The sequence below is a fragment of the Myripristis murdjan genome, chromosome 6 (assembly GCF_902150065.1).
Source record: "Myripristis murdjan chromosome 6, fMyrMur1.1, whole genome shotgun sequence".
Lineage (NCBI taxonomy): Eukaryota > Metazoa > Chordata > Actinopteri > Holocentriformes > Holocentridae > Myripristis > Myripristis murdjan.
The window spans coordinates 8,501,466-8,519,377 of record NC_043985.1 but is presented as its reverse complement, the minus strand read 5'-3'; the positions used below and the strand labels follow the sequence as shown (position 1 = coordinate 8,519,377).

At 44.0% G+C, this 17,912-nt stretch overlaps 2 protein-coding genes across 2 annotated transcripts in view; both read left to right on the top strand.

Moving 5' to 3' along the window:
• Positions 1-8,420, top strand: part of chmp1a (charged multivesicular body protein 1A) — a 9,095-nt gene extending 675 nt beyond the window's left edge. The window contains exons 2-7 of the mRNA XM_030053295.1: positions 1,817-1,836; positions 1,941-2,018; positions 3,755-3,901; positions 4,285-4,413; positions 4,819-5,012; positions 5,873-8,420. Coding sequence (XP_029909155.1) covers positions 1,817-1,836; positions 1,941-2,018; positions 3,755-3,901; positions 4,285-4,413; positions 4,819-5,012; positions 5,873-5,894 — 590 coding nt within the window. The 3' untranslated portion in view covers positions 5,895-8,420. The remainder of the gene's footprint in view (positions 1-1,816; positions 1,837-1,940; positions 2,019-3,754; positions 3,902-4,284; positions 4,414-4,818; positions 5,013-5,872) is intronic.
• Positions 8,421-12,018: 3,598 nt separating this feature from the next.
• Positions 12,019-14,484, top strand: slc10a3 (solute carrier family 10 member 3). The gene has a single exon (XM_030054478.1). The coding sequence runs from the start codon at positions 12,477-12,479 to the stop codon at positions 13,890-13,892; it is 1,416 nt and encodes a 471-aa protein (XP_029910338.1). The 5' UTR covers positions 12,019-12,476; the 3' UTR covers positions 13,893-14,484.
• Positions 14,485-17,912: the final 3,428 nt, after the last annotated feature.

Here is a 17,912-nt window from a genome sequence, read left to right as displayed (position 1 = left end):
CACCTGTCTGGTCCAGGCCGGAGACACACGGAACCACACACATCCCTCTGGAGAAACTTAAACACAGTATATCCATGCTGGATAGGCTTTCTGCTCTCACAAAAAAGGGACACAGACATCACACGGTTCAGATAAGCTGTGGTCTTTTTGTGCAAGATTTTGATATGAATTTTCAACCTTATATTCAATACAGAATTTGTAGCGGTTAAGACAAGATTTTTTTGCTCGTTAAATGACTGCTTCAGTAACCTTTCAACTAGAACTGTACCATATGAACATATATTATATTATATATATTATATTTATGCCAAATATCTTGATAGTGATACGATATACAACATGACCAGGGGTTCACACTTATTTGAAATTGTAAGTGTAGCTACAGCGAAAATTAAGCATTCCTCACAAACACCTTAGTAAAACCAAATGGACATTAAAAAAAAAAAAAAAAGAAAAAAAAAAGTAATTTCTTGTATGTCTAGTTTAGTGAGTGTCTCCAGATACTCACTGAACTAGACGATGACTACATGATGGTGTTTGTGAATGATCTCAGAGTATTACCTGGGTAAATCACCAGGTATGAGAAAGCTTGAACCCAAATCATTTGGTTTCTGTCTCTAAGGCTCATGTATGTACACATCACCTTTGAAAAGATTTGAGCAAATGGTACATGAGTTAAGGTATTCACAGCCAGGATCTGTTGATGTGGGAATCTAATTAATTTGGGCATCTGTATGTTATTGTTGCTACTACAAAAGCTTGAACATTGAAAAAGGGATTTCTTTTCTTGAAAAATAATTTCCAGTTGTTTATAACGATATCTAAAGAGCCAAATTGTTCTCCTGAGTGCTGAAAAAAACATTCCTTTGACAACCTGAAAGTTTCTAAGGGGTCATGCTGGAGAGATTTTCAGAAACCATGTCATTTTCACTCAACACAAATCCAGGCAGTGGCCACATCTTTTGAAGACCAGTTTGTCAGAGTAACATCTTTCTCAGATTGAACAGCAGCTGCATCCAAGATACAGAGTCAGCTGGACACTGAACAGCCTATTCCAGTCAGTGAAATGCAGTCAAAGGCTAAAGACTGTAAGGAAATGTTGTTTGTGAGGAGATCGACACATGAGAGGTTAGAGTGCATAAAACCTGCAGGAAATATGCAGGTATTGGAATTAAATACAGATTGACCAGAGACAAGTAGTACTGCAGAGGTATGCCGTTGCTAGGCCACACCTGTTTGGTGTCTAAAACAGGGTATGGCTTTCCCTCCACACACCTATTGTTAAAGGAATAGTTCACCCATTTTGAAAAATGTGATATTATTTCAGTCTCCTCCTAGCTGTTATATAAAACAGCAGTGGTGCTGTTTTCCTCTCATTGTGGAGGTGCCTAGGGTCAGTCACTGAACTCTTCAAGGTGAGGTCTGTGCACTTCCCTGCTTCAGTGATTGTCTCAGGCAGCAGCCAATCTCATTATGTCGCTTGACAAATAGCTAACACCAGCAGTTGCATAAGCCAGCAGGCTAAACTAAGCACCCAAAAACTATTAATGTCACCCAACTGTTTCTGTGGAGCCTGTGTGTGGGCGTAGGCGAGGTGTAGGCGACTCTTTCTTACAGGGTAAACTTTATTGGACCGCAAATCAGAGCCCTTTGACAGAAGCAGTGGATTCCTGTCCCAAATTGGTTTACTGAGTTGCAGCATGTGATGTTGCCAGACCTGATATGGAGCTGTGTAGGCTCACAAAACATTCCTTTAGAGCAGTGCTGTTAAAGAGACAATTCATATTCCTAATTCTGTTGCTCTGCTTTTCCCCAGAAACACTCTTCCAACTAAAGGTATGTGTCTCAGAAAAAATGTAATGCATCTCAACTTGATATAATCAGCAGAAATGAGTGATGTATGGCTTTCATTCATGTGTCTTTCTTCCTCGGGTCCGTAGTTCACAGCTAAGCAGCTTGAGAAACTTGCCAAAAAGGCAGAGAAGGATTCAGATAAGGAGCAGGCCAAGGTCAAGAAGGTGAGTGAGCCGAGCCAAGTTAAAGGTCAGGCCCCGTTTTAGCAGGTGCTGCTTTAGTCTCAGACTTTTCCATGCCTTTTTTAAATGTTAGAGATTTTTTTTTTTGCTCGCCGCTGAACGAGTTGCACGCATCTCATTATCATCTCATAGTTATTCAGTGCGTTTGATAGGTGTCCTGTGTTTGATAGGTGTCCTGTGTTGTGTAAAGCTTCTGATTGTGATCCAATAGGCTTATCTTTTTTGTACATTTTTCTCAGAATTGTGCACCAGAAGCCACTCTTGTGGCACTGTTATGTTTTAAGCCTATGGAAATTAAAAAAAAATATATATATATATATCAAAATAAATAAATATCTATATATAGGCCTAATAGGTAATTTAATTTTAAATGTATAATTCTAATGATTAGAATGATATTTATCTTCTTGTATTTTTGCCAAATGTTTTGCTTTTTTATTCAAATTGTGTTGTCATGGCAAATTTTTACAGATTTGCAATTTAAGTTTTATGTATGTACTTTTTTTTTTTTTTTTTTTTTTTTTAAGAAATCACTTGAATGTGCTCAGGTTTCAAAGGGTAAAGGATATATAAAACAAAAGGACTGCATATGACAAAACTGAGAGGAAAAGTGTAGTTCCCACTGGGATTTGGAAGATCCATGTGATGCAGTGACACAGTGCTGATAACATGTGGGTGTAGCTGTTTGTAATTGTGCCAGTAATTTATTTCTCTTGGTATTTGCTATAGGAATTTATTTACCTGTAATCCAGCAGCATGCTACATAACCCAAGAGGGAAAAATGTCATGCACTTTGTGAGCAACTGATCCATGTTGAGCTAGAATGAATGGCACATGTTCGTCAGCAGGGGGCAGTACAGCTTTAATGTTGAACAGGGAGCACTGTGGGTTCTCCACTCAGTACTTGTGCGATAGTAATATCTGGTTATTGCCTTAATGGCTCTGACAAACTGATTTCAGAGGGAAATGAGGCTATTAATAATCTATCCCCAAATTATCTCCATCCTTTTCCTTGCAGGTGATTTGGTCGGGTCATTATAGAGCAGAAAGCTGGATGACTTCACTTATGTAGCAAAGGGGCTGTAAAGGAGCCCATCTCTTATTGTCTTGCTGGCTAGACATATTTCCCTAGTGAGTGATATTGGGATTCACTTCTCATATCCTGCTTAAAACAGTTGTAATACATTTGAAATGAGGAGGGATAAAAGTCGCACCAGGTGACCACGCTGGGTTTATTGTTGTTGAGGCTGCTGCTGTTTTTACAGTCGTGTTTAAAGTATTACTCCTGTAAACTTAACATGTCCCATGCTTTTCAAGAGTCACACATGTTACTCATACAATAAAACTATACCAGGTAAAAGCCAGTAAAATAAATGTTAAAACTAAAATGGAAAATGTTATAAAACTGGTTTAAAAAAGAGAAAATGTAACAGGATTATGTCAGATACAGTCATATATAAATGTCTGAATGTAAAGTGTGGTTGAGGCAGGTGAGGTTACACACACCAGCGACATTAGGTACAAATTGTGGGTATGGAAACAGTGAGTGTTTGTGCCTGTTCGCTTAACACAAAGTCAGACTTCACCAAGTCAATATAGACATTTGAAGTCGATGCATAAATACACATGGAAGGTTATATTCAGGGGTGAAACAAAAGGGGAATTGTGAATTGACGCATTGTTTGAGCATTAACTGCGTGTGTTTGTCCTATCACCAGGCTCTGCAGCAGAAGAATGTGGAATGTGCCAGAGTTTACGCAGAGAACGCCATCCGAAAGAAAAACGAGGGTCTGAATTGGCTGCGTATGGCGTCTCGTGTCGATGCTGTGGCCTCTAAAGTGCAAACTGCTGTCACCATGAAGGGGGTAAACTGCTGAGTTTAGTTGGGACTGCATCACACTAACAATGGCTTACAGAATCCACGAGGGAACAAATACATTCACAAGTTTAAAATTTCCACAACACAAATTTATATTTACTAACACACTATCCTTATATCTATTATTTGATAATTTAGCCCAAAGACTTTTTTCCTGTTTCGTTATTTTAAGCATTTATTTGATGCTCTTACGTTGAATCAGCTCCAGTTCCTTGATCACCATCATCATCATAAGCAGCCAAGAGGGAGGCGCAAGGAATAAAATAAAGCTCAGGAGAGAAGCAAATAGGAATTTTTTGAAATATCTTTAGGGAAGAACACAAGACGTATACATAAAGGCATTGATTTTTTTGTTCATTTTTCCATCAGGTGACCAAGAACATGAGCCAGGTCACCAAGGCCCTGGACAAGGCTCTGGGCTCCATGGACCTTCAGAAGGTCTCTGCCGTCATGGACAAGTTTGAAACCCAGGTCCAGAACCTGGACGTCCACACCTCAGTGAGTGACTGGAGAGCTTGTGCATGTATTTTACAGACATATTTTTATCCCAGGTGTGAGGCTGAATCATACCAGTGCATCGTCTTTAATTTAGATAAAACCAAGATCCAGCAGAATTTTGGTTAAGGGGTAGGTGTTTTCCTAAAAAACGGAGCATAGTTGTGGATATTTGACTGTGCTGTATATTGTTGATGTTAGACATGTTAATTTAACACACCACTGTATGCTCCCTCTGGTTGGTCAGTTTTTATTTGTTATACAGGCGTAGTGTTTGGTGCAGTGTGAGTTCACCTCAGTGGTGAAAGTTGAGGCAGAAAACACCTGCAGTGTTTATCCCGGTCATCGTGGAAAGCTGATTTTTCTCCTGTCTTTCTCCTTGAACCACGTGTATCCTCGCCACGCCAGGTAATGGAGGATTCCATGAGCTCAGCCATGACACTGACCACGCCTCAGGAGCAGGTGGACGATTTGATCCACCAAATAGCAGAGGAGAGCGGGCTGGAGGTGATGGACCAGCTCAACCAGCTGCCCGCAGGAGCCACCTCACTGGGCGGGGAGAGCTCACGTAGCCAAGACAAGGAGGACCAGCTGTCCCGACGGTATGGACGAGTGTGTCATGCTATGAAATATGTGAGGTACATCCAGGGCAGTAGGATATTCTGGTTTGGAAAGAACACCTTGGTTCTCCTTGTTTTGACAATGAAAAGCACTTTCTACTATAGTAATACTGCCCTTCTGGGTTCTGCAGCTTTAACTCAGCAGCAGAGGTTATGAGTCAATCACAATATTTAGTAACGTCGATAAAAACAGAAGTACAGCCCTCCACTACTGCTGCCCCCTGGCTTGGTGCAGGTCGGGCACATGCACACAGCGAGAGAATTGAGTTTGGACTTTTTGACCGAGGGGTGGCGCTAGGGTAAAGGTCATGAGGTCACTAAAGTTGACAGGGTTCATCTCTGGGCAGACAGATTTTGAGATGTTAAATTTAACATAGTTAACATGCTATTGTTAAAGTGTTAGCATGTCTCAGCATGACAGAGTGGTCTGCCAGAGACACAAAGGTGATTTTAGTGCCAGTCCTCTTGACAGGTGTTTGGTAAGGTTACAAATGGAACAAGCACAAAGAAAATGAGTCTAGTCTTTAATTCTACATACTGTCGACTAAACACAAGATTCATCCACATTTGGTTATATCTGAGATCACTTACAGCAGCACATGTGGTAGAGTGGATTTCTTAAACAGTTTAATTTTATTAACAATGCGAGGGAGAGTTTTTCAAAGCACATTGATACAACATTTTGGATATCATTACATAAACACACCTTTTCTTAAAAAGTATGTGAGACTGGGAAAGGTTCAGCACTGAAGCTTTAAGACTTTTTTCAGACCTTTCAAAAGCCTCATAATGAAAAACATGTTTAAAAATGCTTGTACTCACACACATTTTTCACGTTTTAGGTTGGCTGCTTTGCGGAACTGAAGACATCTTCCAGGAGAAGCGGTGGGCTAATGACAACGGGTTGGAGGTAGACAAACATAAAGACAGCAACAGGAGCTGTGTATGTCTTTCTATTGAACTGTTCCTACCGTGAGGACTCAATGAGCCTATTGATTACCATCCCCCTGTTCTATAAATACACACACCGGCTAGAAATAACACCTGAGAAGGCATGAGTCTCTCTGCTCTTCCCGCTTTAGTTCACCTTTCCACCCATCTCTGCTCCCTTTTCTGTCTCCCCTTCAAATTCCCTGTTGTGTCTCAGTTTACCTCTGTCCTGAATTTTCCCCCTTTTCTCGCTTTTCCTCCTTTTGTGTCTCACTCTCTCTGTCTCTGTCATCTTCTCACCACCGCCACCTCATCTTGTAGTTTCATTATCCAAATCTGAAGTTACACACCATTGGATATTTCCTTTGTACAAAAAAACAAACAAACATTTTACATACCGAATAATGTACAGTGAAAGATGATAATAGTGAAAATGTTAATAAGTAGACATATTGATTAAAAGGGAGTTTGGTGTCCCTGGCGCTTAACCGGGTGCAGGGTGGGTTGAGGATTCTTTTGTTTTTATGTTTTTCGGGCTGTCTGTTTTTTTCTGTTTTCAACCCAATGGAAGATTCAAGAGGTAGATGTGAAATACACGATGGGGGAGGAATATCACTGTGTGCGCACTTGGCTGTATCATATTTTTTCGTTTCATTTCTTGACATAAAGGGTGATATGTTTATCAGTAGCAGACGACAATTGTAATCAAAAGCGAAAGTGTATTCTTGCTCAACAGATTCCTCCAATCTGCAACTGCATCATGATATTGTCACACTGCATACAACAAAAGACAATCCCCAATTGTTCTTTTTTTACAACATCAAAATTCATTATTTTTGTTATCTTTATTTTTGTCAAGATCTCTTGATTATTACCCATGCCTGTATAATTACTTTTTGCTTTGAACTTTGTACGCCTTATTTGGGATGTTTATGCTTGCATAGGTGCTTCCCCCTCAGTGCCTGAAGGACGGTAGTTTAGAGAGTGAACTGTAGTCAATGCAAGTAGATCTCAACTATAGATATTAACCGGTTGGACAAGAAGTTTGTAAAAGCTTACACACTCAGTGCAGTATTGTGGACAGGTGTGTAGGAGAAATAATCCAGAAGGCAGAAAGAGAGAGAGAGACGCTCCTGCTCGTTGTCCTCTGTCTGACTATAAACTTTATTGATGTTATTTCAGTCCTTAGACCTTCATCAAATAACCACAGAAAATGTTTCAATTCTTAGACTCTGATTGGGTAACCACAGACAACATTTCCATCCTTCATTTTGGTCTTTAAACCTTTATCTGATCAACAAGGATGATGTTTCAGTCTTTAGACTTTCCATCGGGTATCCAAGGACAATGTTTTGATTGTCAGACCTTCATCAGGTAAATCAGGACAGTGTTTGGTCCTTAGACCTCACAGTGTCACACCTTGTTTACCTGCTTCCCTACTGAAGAACCAAATTTCAGTCCTTGGACTCTCATCAGGTAACCGAGGATGACATTCTGACCCTGAGGCCTTCAGTAGATATTACCTGAGACATTACTGTCAATAAAGTTTCTTGTAAGTAAGAGTGTGCAGAAGCATCTCTCTCCTTCAACCTTCAGGACAAAGATTTTCCCATTGCTGTCCCTGCCATAGACTGAGCTGCTGTCCATCATGGTCTGTATTTCTCCAAGCTTCTCTAGCTAGGACCTCCGATCTGGAGTCCTTGAATAATTCTTTGATCAGCTGCACATCTCAGGCCAATTCTGATCCAACACTAAACTTGACAAATACAGGCTTTGGTTGCCGTCGCTGTCATATGCAGACATTATTATGAATGGCAGTGGAGTTGCCTCTTGGTACCGATCCGTTATTAGTTTTGGGTGGATTTGAGGTGGATGCAGTCAGCACTGAAGTGCTCCTCCAGCAACGTCATCGCCTCATTAAAACTGTCTGTCAAGCCTCTGTGGATGCAGTCTGTCTCAAAACAGTGTGAACATCCCCCGTCTCAATTCCAGTCTAAGATTTACGAGGGAAGATAAGGCAGGGCAACACTACACAATGGGAATTTTTTTCCCCCTGTGGCAGGAAACAACTGCTTACCCTGCTTTGCCTTGTAAAACTGTTGATTTGCTTGCAAAATTTGTTTATAAAATGACTGGCTGAGCAGTTATCTGGAGACAGTCAATGGATTTGTTTGATTGTGCTTTTCATGAGCCCATATCTCTTAACTGAGTTACATTTGACTGGTTGTGATGGATGTGTCCATGTTTGAGTCTTTGCTGTAGATGACAGTGACATGGCAGGTAGACAGACGCCAGATCTCCGCCCATGACAGAGCAGCTTCACTCTGTGGGAGTTGATTTTAACCTTTCTTTTGTTTTAACACAGGGAGGGTTATTTATACTCAAAGTTAAACAAACTTCTCAGTGCATTTGTTTTGTATATTTATCTTGTGAAAATAAAACTGTCCTCTGACGCAGTCATTCCTGTGACTTCACTTATTTCAGGTTTCAAAGCAGACATATGACGCTGGAATAGATGTTTAGTTCGGGTGTATTTTTTGTATCATCAGTGTGAGGGACCAAACAGGCAGGCACAGGGATTCACAAGTTAATTTAGAAAAAAATTGCATTTGTTCATTCAAAATACAAAAGAAAAGATACTTAACAAAAATTCTGTGCCCTAAAATGATGTAAACTAAACAGAACTCAACTCAACTCAACCTTAACCTGAACTGAACAAAACAGAGGCTGACCTCACTACCAGACACATAGGGAGACTTAAATACTGGTTGATCAGACCATTAGACACACAAGGGGGTAGACAAGACAGACTTACTAAACAAAAGTACATTAAACAAATGTTCAGGTTTTAGGAAAATAATGATAAAATAAAAAAAATAAAAAAAGAAATAAGGGGTTCCCCTCCCCTTGGTGCAGCCACTGACGGTGCTGCACACACCTGGACCACACACCTAAAGGTAACTCAAAAGAGACCAGAATAACTAAACAGAACAAATACTTTAATATTTTACAAAGTAACTAAAAATGTGCACTCTACCAAAATAGAAAAAATGTAATGTCAAATATCGATAAAGCTGTGAGTGTGATATATATGTGTACAAAAATACTATGTGTCCTGTTATTTATCTGTTCAATACTGTATGTGCATCAGCTAAATGGAACAGAGATGAGGTGGTCAGAAAAGGTGTGTGGAACAGGCGGTGTGATGCACGGATACTTGTGCCTCATGCGGCAGCAGGATGGCCATCACAATCAAATTTATAGATAGATAGATAGATTTACTTTATTGATCCCAAACTGGGAAATTTTTAGCAACGTCCGACGGCACCTGTCATACAGACGGCTGACAAATTAAAGCTGTCCTCGCAGCTCCTGCTGGCCCAACACCTTACCGACACACTTTGTTGGTTTTTCCTTTAATTTGTCACCCCACTGTGTATACACACACACACACACACACACACACTCTGATAACCAGATATAACAGTATCTGGTGAGCAACAACACAGCAACCTACGTAGTATGTCTGCTTAGCAACCCTGGTTGCTAACTAGACGTGCTGCTGTTATGAGGTGGTTCATGAATATTCAGACAGCTGCAGTGTGTTCACACACAATAGGAAACAGGCTGCTGTCTGTTTACTGAACTCTGAGCAGATTTGAAACCAATACAGTGATCTCAGGGCCCAGTATTTGCAGTGTACACAGTAAATGTTCCTGTAATTTCTCACTAAATCATTACAGGAGGAACTGTCAGGACGGGAGGTGGCAGGAAGGCCTTTTTTTTTTGTCTGCTCTCTCTTTGTCTTGCTGTCTCTCTTCCCTTCTGTCTGAGAAGTAAGTCATGAGGTAAATTATCATACACATTGTTAAATAACTAGACAGCCCACGGAGCAGCAGAAATGCCAGGCGGGGAATCTGCCTGCCTGCCAGCCCCATAACAACTGGCTGTCACTCTATTAAATGTCAACGACCGGGCCGAAGCGCACAGCCCAGCAGGTTGTCTTAGTGGGGGCTGGAGTGTTTCCACCGAGGACCGCCTCCTTTGTTTTTCCAGAAGCCCTGGTGACAGAAGAGGGCCACATGACACACACAGACACAACGGGTGATGAACAAGCCGTCCCAAGTTTGACTTTTACACCGGGAGCAGTGACACTCAATAACCAGAACAAGACTGGATGGCTTTCTCACAGGAAAATATCTAGAGAATCGCCTCGCTGACCCACTGCCGGTGATGGAAAAACAAGCGTCTCTGCACCGAGGGGCTTTTTAAATATCTCAGTGACTCACACCAGAATGAATATGAGCTGCTGCTGAAAAGACAGCCCAACAGCCAGTCACTATAAAAGGGATGTTCCCTGGGTGTGCTGACAGAATGGAGTTCCCCTTTAATACTACATTCCCCAGATAGGAGGTCGAGTCAAATTTCACACTTGTGTCTGTTGTTATGTATGACAAATAAGCAATAGCCTAGTTGGCAGCGGGTCGTAACTGGATACCGGAGCTGAGGGAGCGAGACCGTGTGGACTTTTCTCCATGATCAGAATGCATTGGCATGGCAAGATCCTTCATGGGCCAAGGTCAGGAGGCAGAAACTGATCTGGATTAAGGGGGCAGGAAAGGGAAGCAAGATAACTCCCTGATTGCACAAACACACTGTCAGTATTAGTCAATGGTATATATATATATAAAATAAAATGGTAATTACCTCCAGTTGCTGGGATAATAAAGTTAGGCCAAGCCAGGGTAGAAACTACAGCCAAATGTAGACTAGTGGCAGTTTGGATGAGAAAACAGCGACTGTGGCAGGAAAATAGAGATGTGCTGCTGGAGAGATAAGCAGACATCAAACAGCTGGAGGCAAAGCAGATTAAAATGAGCTTGTGTGTCTCCATCCCTGACCTCTGCTGATCAACACACACACACACACACACACACACACACACAGAGAGAGAGAGAATTGTAGAGTGGAGGAGAGATGAGGTTAGATGGGGCATAGCAGTGATTGTTAGGCTGAATTGCTCTCCACATAAAGAGCAGGAATCCCTGAGGTGGGTCTGAATTTAATGAGCTGGGCTTTATTATCAGCCCCTGCCTCTCTCCCCCACAATCTTAGTTAAGGTTTTGTTTTACACACACACACACACACACACACACACACACACACACACACACACACATACACACACACATACACGTATAAATTCAGTCTCTAGCATTGTTATGCTTTGGTCAGCAAATCAAATGTGTGTGTGTGTGTGTGTGTGTGTGTGTGTGTGTGTGTGTGTGTGTGTGTGTGTGTGTGTGTGTGTGTGTGTGTGTGTGTGTGTGTGTGCGTGCGTGTGCGGGTAATCCCTGGCTGCGTCCCCTCATGGAAACAAATCATGGTGTTCCCTCTGTCATGACGGGAGGCGCAGAGCTGCCCCGCTACCTGATTTCTCTTTCACTCTCATGTGACCGTCGCCGCTGATTGGCTGACAGACAGCTAGAGTTGACGCTTTGGGCCGCTCCGATTGGATGAGAGAGGAGCTGCGTCAAGGTAATCAGTTAGCCAAAACAATACCGGAAGCAGGGCGATTTGTCTAAAAAAATAAATGCCCAAGATATGTGACTAAAGCGACAGTTTAACCCCCCAAATAATGCAGAATATTAACCTTTAGTGCGATTCATAAATCCGGATAGTTTATGTGATTTGGCGAGGTTTCCACTCTCAGTACAGTGGCACTGTCAAAGAAGAGCACTGTCAAAATATATCCGCCCCACTTCCTACTTCTGGTGGGAGAAAAAAATACAGTTTGCCTTCTTCAATACAAGTGTCTGATTTTTTTTTTTTTTTTTTTTTTTTTAATATCAGGTAATATTAGGGAATAAAATCATATACTGGCTCCTTCCTTGTTGATGTGGTTCGAGGCAAGAATCTGTTTTCTGCATTTTGTAATATTTTAGATAGACAGATAGGTGCACTCTATTGATCCTAAATTCGGAATTTAACACACACACAAAAAAAGACGGTGAAGGGGCTTTTATTTTGATTCTTGTCACCGGAAGTGCTTCATGTGATGGTGGCCAGCTTGACGCTACCAGCGCTAAGCAGTGAGGAAACGGAGACTACGATGCTTGTGGTTTTCGTCAGCCGGGGACACGCCGAAAACACAAAACACGGTCAAGCTTTGGTTTTATGAAACGGGACGTTTTGGCCTCGAATAGACGGAGAGAAAAACCGTGAAACCGTGTGATATCGGTGTGGGTTTCGGTGTTAGCTTCTTGCCGGGGGCTGCTGTGGCGCTGGGCTCGGACAGGGCGGGGTGATGTTTAGGTTCCGGTATAAAGGCAGCCAAAAAATGGGAACCAGGTGGGACGAGGCGCCGGCTGCCGACGCTGTTTTTCTCTGCCGGAGAAAATGAAAAGTTCAGCGGCCCGTTGTTTTAGGGCGGTGGTGTAGACCGTCTGGGGAGGCCGTCGGCGGGGGAAGAAGCGTGTCTATGCGGCGCCCCTCCGCCCCCTGTCCGTCAATACGATGAGGACGCTATTTGCATTCTGTTGTTTCTTCATTATTACCGGCGGAGCGGACCGGGCGACGACGACCAGGATCCCGTTTACCGACAGCAGCAACAACACCAACCTGACGGCCGACAGCAGCAGAAAGTATATCAGAATCGGGGACGGCTCTTCGCAGGAATTCGAGTTCCCGGAAAACACCAAAGGCGTGATTGTAATCTCCAGCCAGTACCGGAGCGCCGTGACCAGCAGGAAGGGCCGCCAGAGCTGGAAGCAGACGGTGCGGGTCCGCTCCCTGGACCCGGAGGTGCTGTCCATCCTCAACGTTACCGACAGCGGCCACGCAGGGCCGGTGAAGAGTTACATTATTAGCATCCGCTCTGGTTTACCGGGCCGCGCACAGCTGCAGATCCAGCTCCTGGACCTGGACCAGGACTCGGTGCCGGTTCTGATAGAGGAGAGGACAGATTACTCCATCAGAGTGGCGCCCGGAAGTGACGACCCGGCCGCCCGGCTCATCCAGTCGGGCGGCCTGTCCCACTTCTCGGAGAACCCGGTGCTGTTCGGCTTGCTGCCCCTCATCTTCATCAACAAGTGTGCCTTCGGGTGTAAGGTGGAGGTGGAGGTGCTGCGGGGACTGCTGAAGAGGCCGCTGCCGCTGCTCCTGGGGGTGCTGGGCCAGTTCCTGGTGATGCCCCTGTACGCCTACTGCGTGTCACGGCTGGCCTCGCTGCCCAAGCCGCTGTCGCTGGGCCTGGTCATCACCTGCTCGGCCCCGGGGGGCGGCGGCGGCTACCTCTACAGCCTGCTCCTGGGCGGCGACGTCACCCTGGCCATCTCCATGACGCTGGTGTCCACGGTGGTGGCCGCGGCCGCCATGCCGCTGTCCTCGGCGCTGTACGGCCGCCTGCTGGGCGTCCACGCCGCCCTGCACGTGCCCTTCATCAAGATCCTGGGCACTCTCCTGTTCATCGCCATCCCCATCTCCCTGGGCATGCTGGTCAAGCTGCGCATGCCCGCCCTCACGCGCGTCCTGCTCGCCCTCATCCGGCCCTTCAGCTTCGTGCTCATCGTGGGCGGCATCTTCATGGCGTACCAGATGGGTGCGTCCATCCTGGCCGACGTCAGGCCGCAGATCGTGGCGGTCGGGGTGACGGTGCCCGTACTGGGGCTGCTGGTCGGGGCCGGCCTGGCCAAGCTGGCGGGCCTGGCGCTGCCGCAGAGGAAGACGGTCAGCATCGAGGTGGGCGTCCAGAACAGCCTGCTGGCGCTCGCCGTCATGCAGCTGTCCTTCCGCCGCGCCGAGGCCGACTTCGCGTCGCAGGCTCCGTTCATCGTGGCGCTCAGCAGCACGTCGGAGATGCTGCTCATCGTGTTGGGACATTTTGCACACCGGAGGATGTGCGGGCCCGCCGCCCCCAGGACTGACACCTGATTGTATCCGGAGTTTTTGTTTTGAACTGATCCACAAGAAACTCTCCCAAACCTGTTGGGATAACAGATCACACAGCGAGTGAAGAGACTCCCAACAATCAACAATCCAGCCACCACTGTTGTTGTTCACAGGACAGTGAAATGACTTTTTTGGGGTTCTTTTGTTGTTTTTGTTTTATTTTATTTTTCACAAAAACCAAAGGCCTTTTACCCCTCTATAACCCTTTTTGTTTCTTTTACAGTTTGTCCTTTTTCAAATTAGATTGTACTGTGAAGTACTCCATGTAAATATGCCTAAAAAGAGAAATACCTATAAATGAAAAAGATATTTTTCTACCAGATTTCTTTTTTGTAATCAAATTGAACAAGATTGATTTTTATCATGTTTACAAGAGGTCAATGTGTCTTAGGGAGGATTTTTGGGGTAAACGGGAGTGGTTTCTTGAATCAAAAAGGAATATGATGATGTTTTGAAAGTAATTGCTACTGATTGTTTTTCCTGGATCTAAGAATCCATGTACTTGAATATTCAAGAGGAGAACTGAAAAAAAAAACTAAAAAAAACTAAAATAAAAAGGCATCTGCAAAAGCAAGATTCAATTTGTCAAAGGTGTGTGTTTGCCAAGGAACCAGCCATGTATTTGGTGTAGCCAAAGGAAAACTGAGTCGGTTGCGTTTTCCAACCTGCACGTGGCCGTTTTGCAGCAGGTTCATTTGCACATGTATCTCAGCATCATCATCTGCACTGTGGTTTGCATGTTAGAAGAGCTGTGTGTGCTCAAACTCCCACATCAGGCCTGTAAACGTGGGTTTTTGAAGGTCGATGCTGATATTTTTAGGTTTAATCCACTGATAGCTCACATTTGTCCTGATCCAGTGTCTTAATTTGATGATTTGGATAAAAAAAAAATCCACTGATTCTGTGTTTTTTTTTTTCCCCCCAAATTGGAAAAGCCTCTCACAGCAACATTTAGACCAGGGTACAATATTCTGTGAAATGAAATGAGGTTTAACAAAACAAGAAGTATAAAGGCCGCTGTGGTCCCTGTATCAGTTTAACCTCACCTTCTGTTCAGGAACCTTTAATCTGAAGGGGCAATAGGGCAGTTTTTATCAGCTTGTCATTGACTTGCACTTTGTTGGTAGACCAGGAAGTGAGTAAGTCTGCCTGGAGAGACAACACACTTGTCATCTGGTTCATGCTTTAGTTTCCTGGCAAAAGAATAATGACTCCAGGCCTGAGGGAGGAGGGTTTACGCCACACACAGGGGCTTTTTTATGTAAGAGTGCATTTCCTGTTTACTTTTTAAAGAGCAGCAGCCTCATTCTCAGAGTGTGTGTGTGTGGGGTTTTTTTTTTTTTTTTGCAGTGGAAAAAAAGCGCTGGGCTCTCAGGAATGTGGCAGAGCTGTAAAGCCTGCAGCCGGAGCTCAGTTGTTGAGTGGAGGCTCTGCGGTCGATACGGACGGGCTGCAGCTCCCGTGGTGGCGCCCGGAGCTCCGGTTCTCTGCGCTTCCTGGAAAGATGATTGTAGCAAAGGGCAACATGATAGCCGGATCCACCCTCATGCAGCATGAAATGCCACATTATTCTGGGGTTTCATATTGATTTTTTATCCCTCCACAGTGTGTGTCATGGTTAGATTTGGGAAAATGTATGTACCAATGACACATTGAACCACGTCTGACTGTCAGGGCAGCTGATACTGATGAGCTTATCTGCTGCTGGAGCCTGACTGTGGCTCTCACTTCCAGGAAATGTTGTTTTTGAACCATTTCAAGCAAAACATTTCTCATATCAGGTTATGACAACAAGATGGTTTACTTGCAAACATTTTTCAGTTTCTGCTTCCCTTCTAAACTTAAAAAAAAAAAAAAGATCTTTGTTGCAGTGTTGGGTTGTACTGTTCCCTGGCTGTGATCTGAGTCCACATGGAGCTGAAACCTCCTCATCAGCTGGACTGTTAATCCGCAACACTGGATTTCTATCTCTCCTTTCACTTCCACAGCAGAACAGCTCCCAAAATAACACCTGTGCCACAGAAACAAACACCAACAAAGTAGATTATGCCGATATAAAAAACAAGTTCTAGTAACATTTTCTGTGTATTTACGATAATTTGTGAAAGTGTTATGAAGTTGTTTTTGGTGCATGGCCACATGTGGAGGAGTGCTGCAGATGCGACCCACCTGATTGATCTGTTTTCCCATTTAATTTCCACAAAAAATGGCTACCAAGACCACTTAAAAAAAAGAAGGTAAAATCTACTTTTGTGTGTGTTATGTTTTTAATGTTTCACCACCATGTGGACTCATATAACACCCAGGTATCTATACAACCCAACGCTCTACCAAAGTTCAGTTGTGATTCAATCACCCCCCCACACCCTTCCCATACACACACACACACACACACACACACACACACACACACACACACACACACACGGGAAACCCTGCTGAGCTGCAGATACAGTCATCCCTTAATCACATCTTGGCTTGTGTCGTGTTCATGCTCCAGTTCCTCCGGCCCTCAAGTGACACTGTCACTCCTCATTCAGACAGGTGAGAGGAGCTGCCCTACAACTCTGTCTGTGTGTGTGTGTGTGTGTGTGTGTGTGTCAGTGTGTGCTGCGCTCCACAGAGCTGACAGCTGATGATGATGTCACTGAGTTTGCATGCATCCTGTTGGGCCTGTTGGGGTGTGCAGGTTGAGCAGGATTTAGATTTACATTTCCTGGCTGCACATTAGCAGCACAATAGGAAAGCGGGGCCTTAAAAATTCATGAGGACAGATCGCATTAAGTTTTCATGAGTTCCTTTCAGACGCTCCTCCTCGCCCGCGTGCTGCAGGACAGCCGGGAGGCCCCAAGATGCCGTGGGCGGGTGCAGAGAAAACACTCCTGCCTCACACCCAGGGCCTGCTGGGGCATGTTGGTGCACTGTGCCGGGTGTGTGTTGAGTTTGTCAGGGTGTGGCGCCGCAGCCCAAACCCACACTGTGAGGCAGAAGCTTTCCATTTTGTCTTTTTGTTTTCAGTTTCAGTTTAGCTTGAATTCGTTTTGTAAAGCAGGTTTGCTGCGGTTTAGTTGTATTAGTTTGAGTGTTAGTTTTAGTTTTTTGATAGGGGGTATTTCAGGGGCGAGATCCCCAAAAAGTCAGAAAAATGTATCACCTGATAAAAATGCACAGGTTTTACAGGTTACAGGTTTTCAGTGTTCAGAGTTCAGGAGTGGAGGTGATTCAGTGTGTTTCACCAGCGTTCGTGTTGCATCACGTCGTGTGGAAAAGCTCATCATGTCCTGCCAGAACACACACACACACACATGCGCGTGTGCACACACGCACACACACCCAGAGTGTGTCAGCCTCTAATGTACTCATGTTATTCACCTTCAGTCAATCAATGGTGGAGGTAAACACCCAAGGCTTGTTGATACAGGAAGACGCAGAGAGAGAGAGAGAGAGAGAGAGAGAGAGAGAGAGAGAGAGAGAGAGAGAGAGAGAGAGAGAGGGAGGAAGGAAATATTAGCTCTGCTGGCGCTGTTATTCATTGATCTATTTGTCCTTTGTCCCGTCTGGGGAGATTGATCTGTTGTTGAATTCTCTTACTGGCACTCATGCCACTCATTAGTAATGCTTATTTATTTTGTGAGCCTAGTGCATCTCATATACTGTAAAATATTAAAATACATGCACATTTTGGCACATCATTATTATTATTATTATCATGTCTACAGTTTTCCCATTTTAACTTGATTAGTAGAACATTCTGGAGGAAACAACAAACAGGGTACAACAAACACAGACGGAAACTGGCCAGTCGCTAAAGCATCTTTCCTCTTTGTTTGAGACCAATGTATTTTATAAATAAATGGAGTAAAATAAAGTAAAGTAAACATAGGCACACACAGTTTCAGCACATTGAAACGCAGGGTTAATTCTTCCTCGTCCAGGAGAGAGCTCTATCCTAATTGGCTGCTGCGTGACCAATGAGCGTGAAGAGCGCGGAGGAAAAAACCA

What these genes read in the sequence shown, in the direction of transcription:
- slc10a3 (XM_030054478.1), top strand. Translation starts at nt 12,477, where the DNA reads ATGAGGACGCTATTTGCATTCTGTTGTTTCTTCATTATTACCGGCGGA.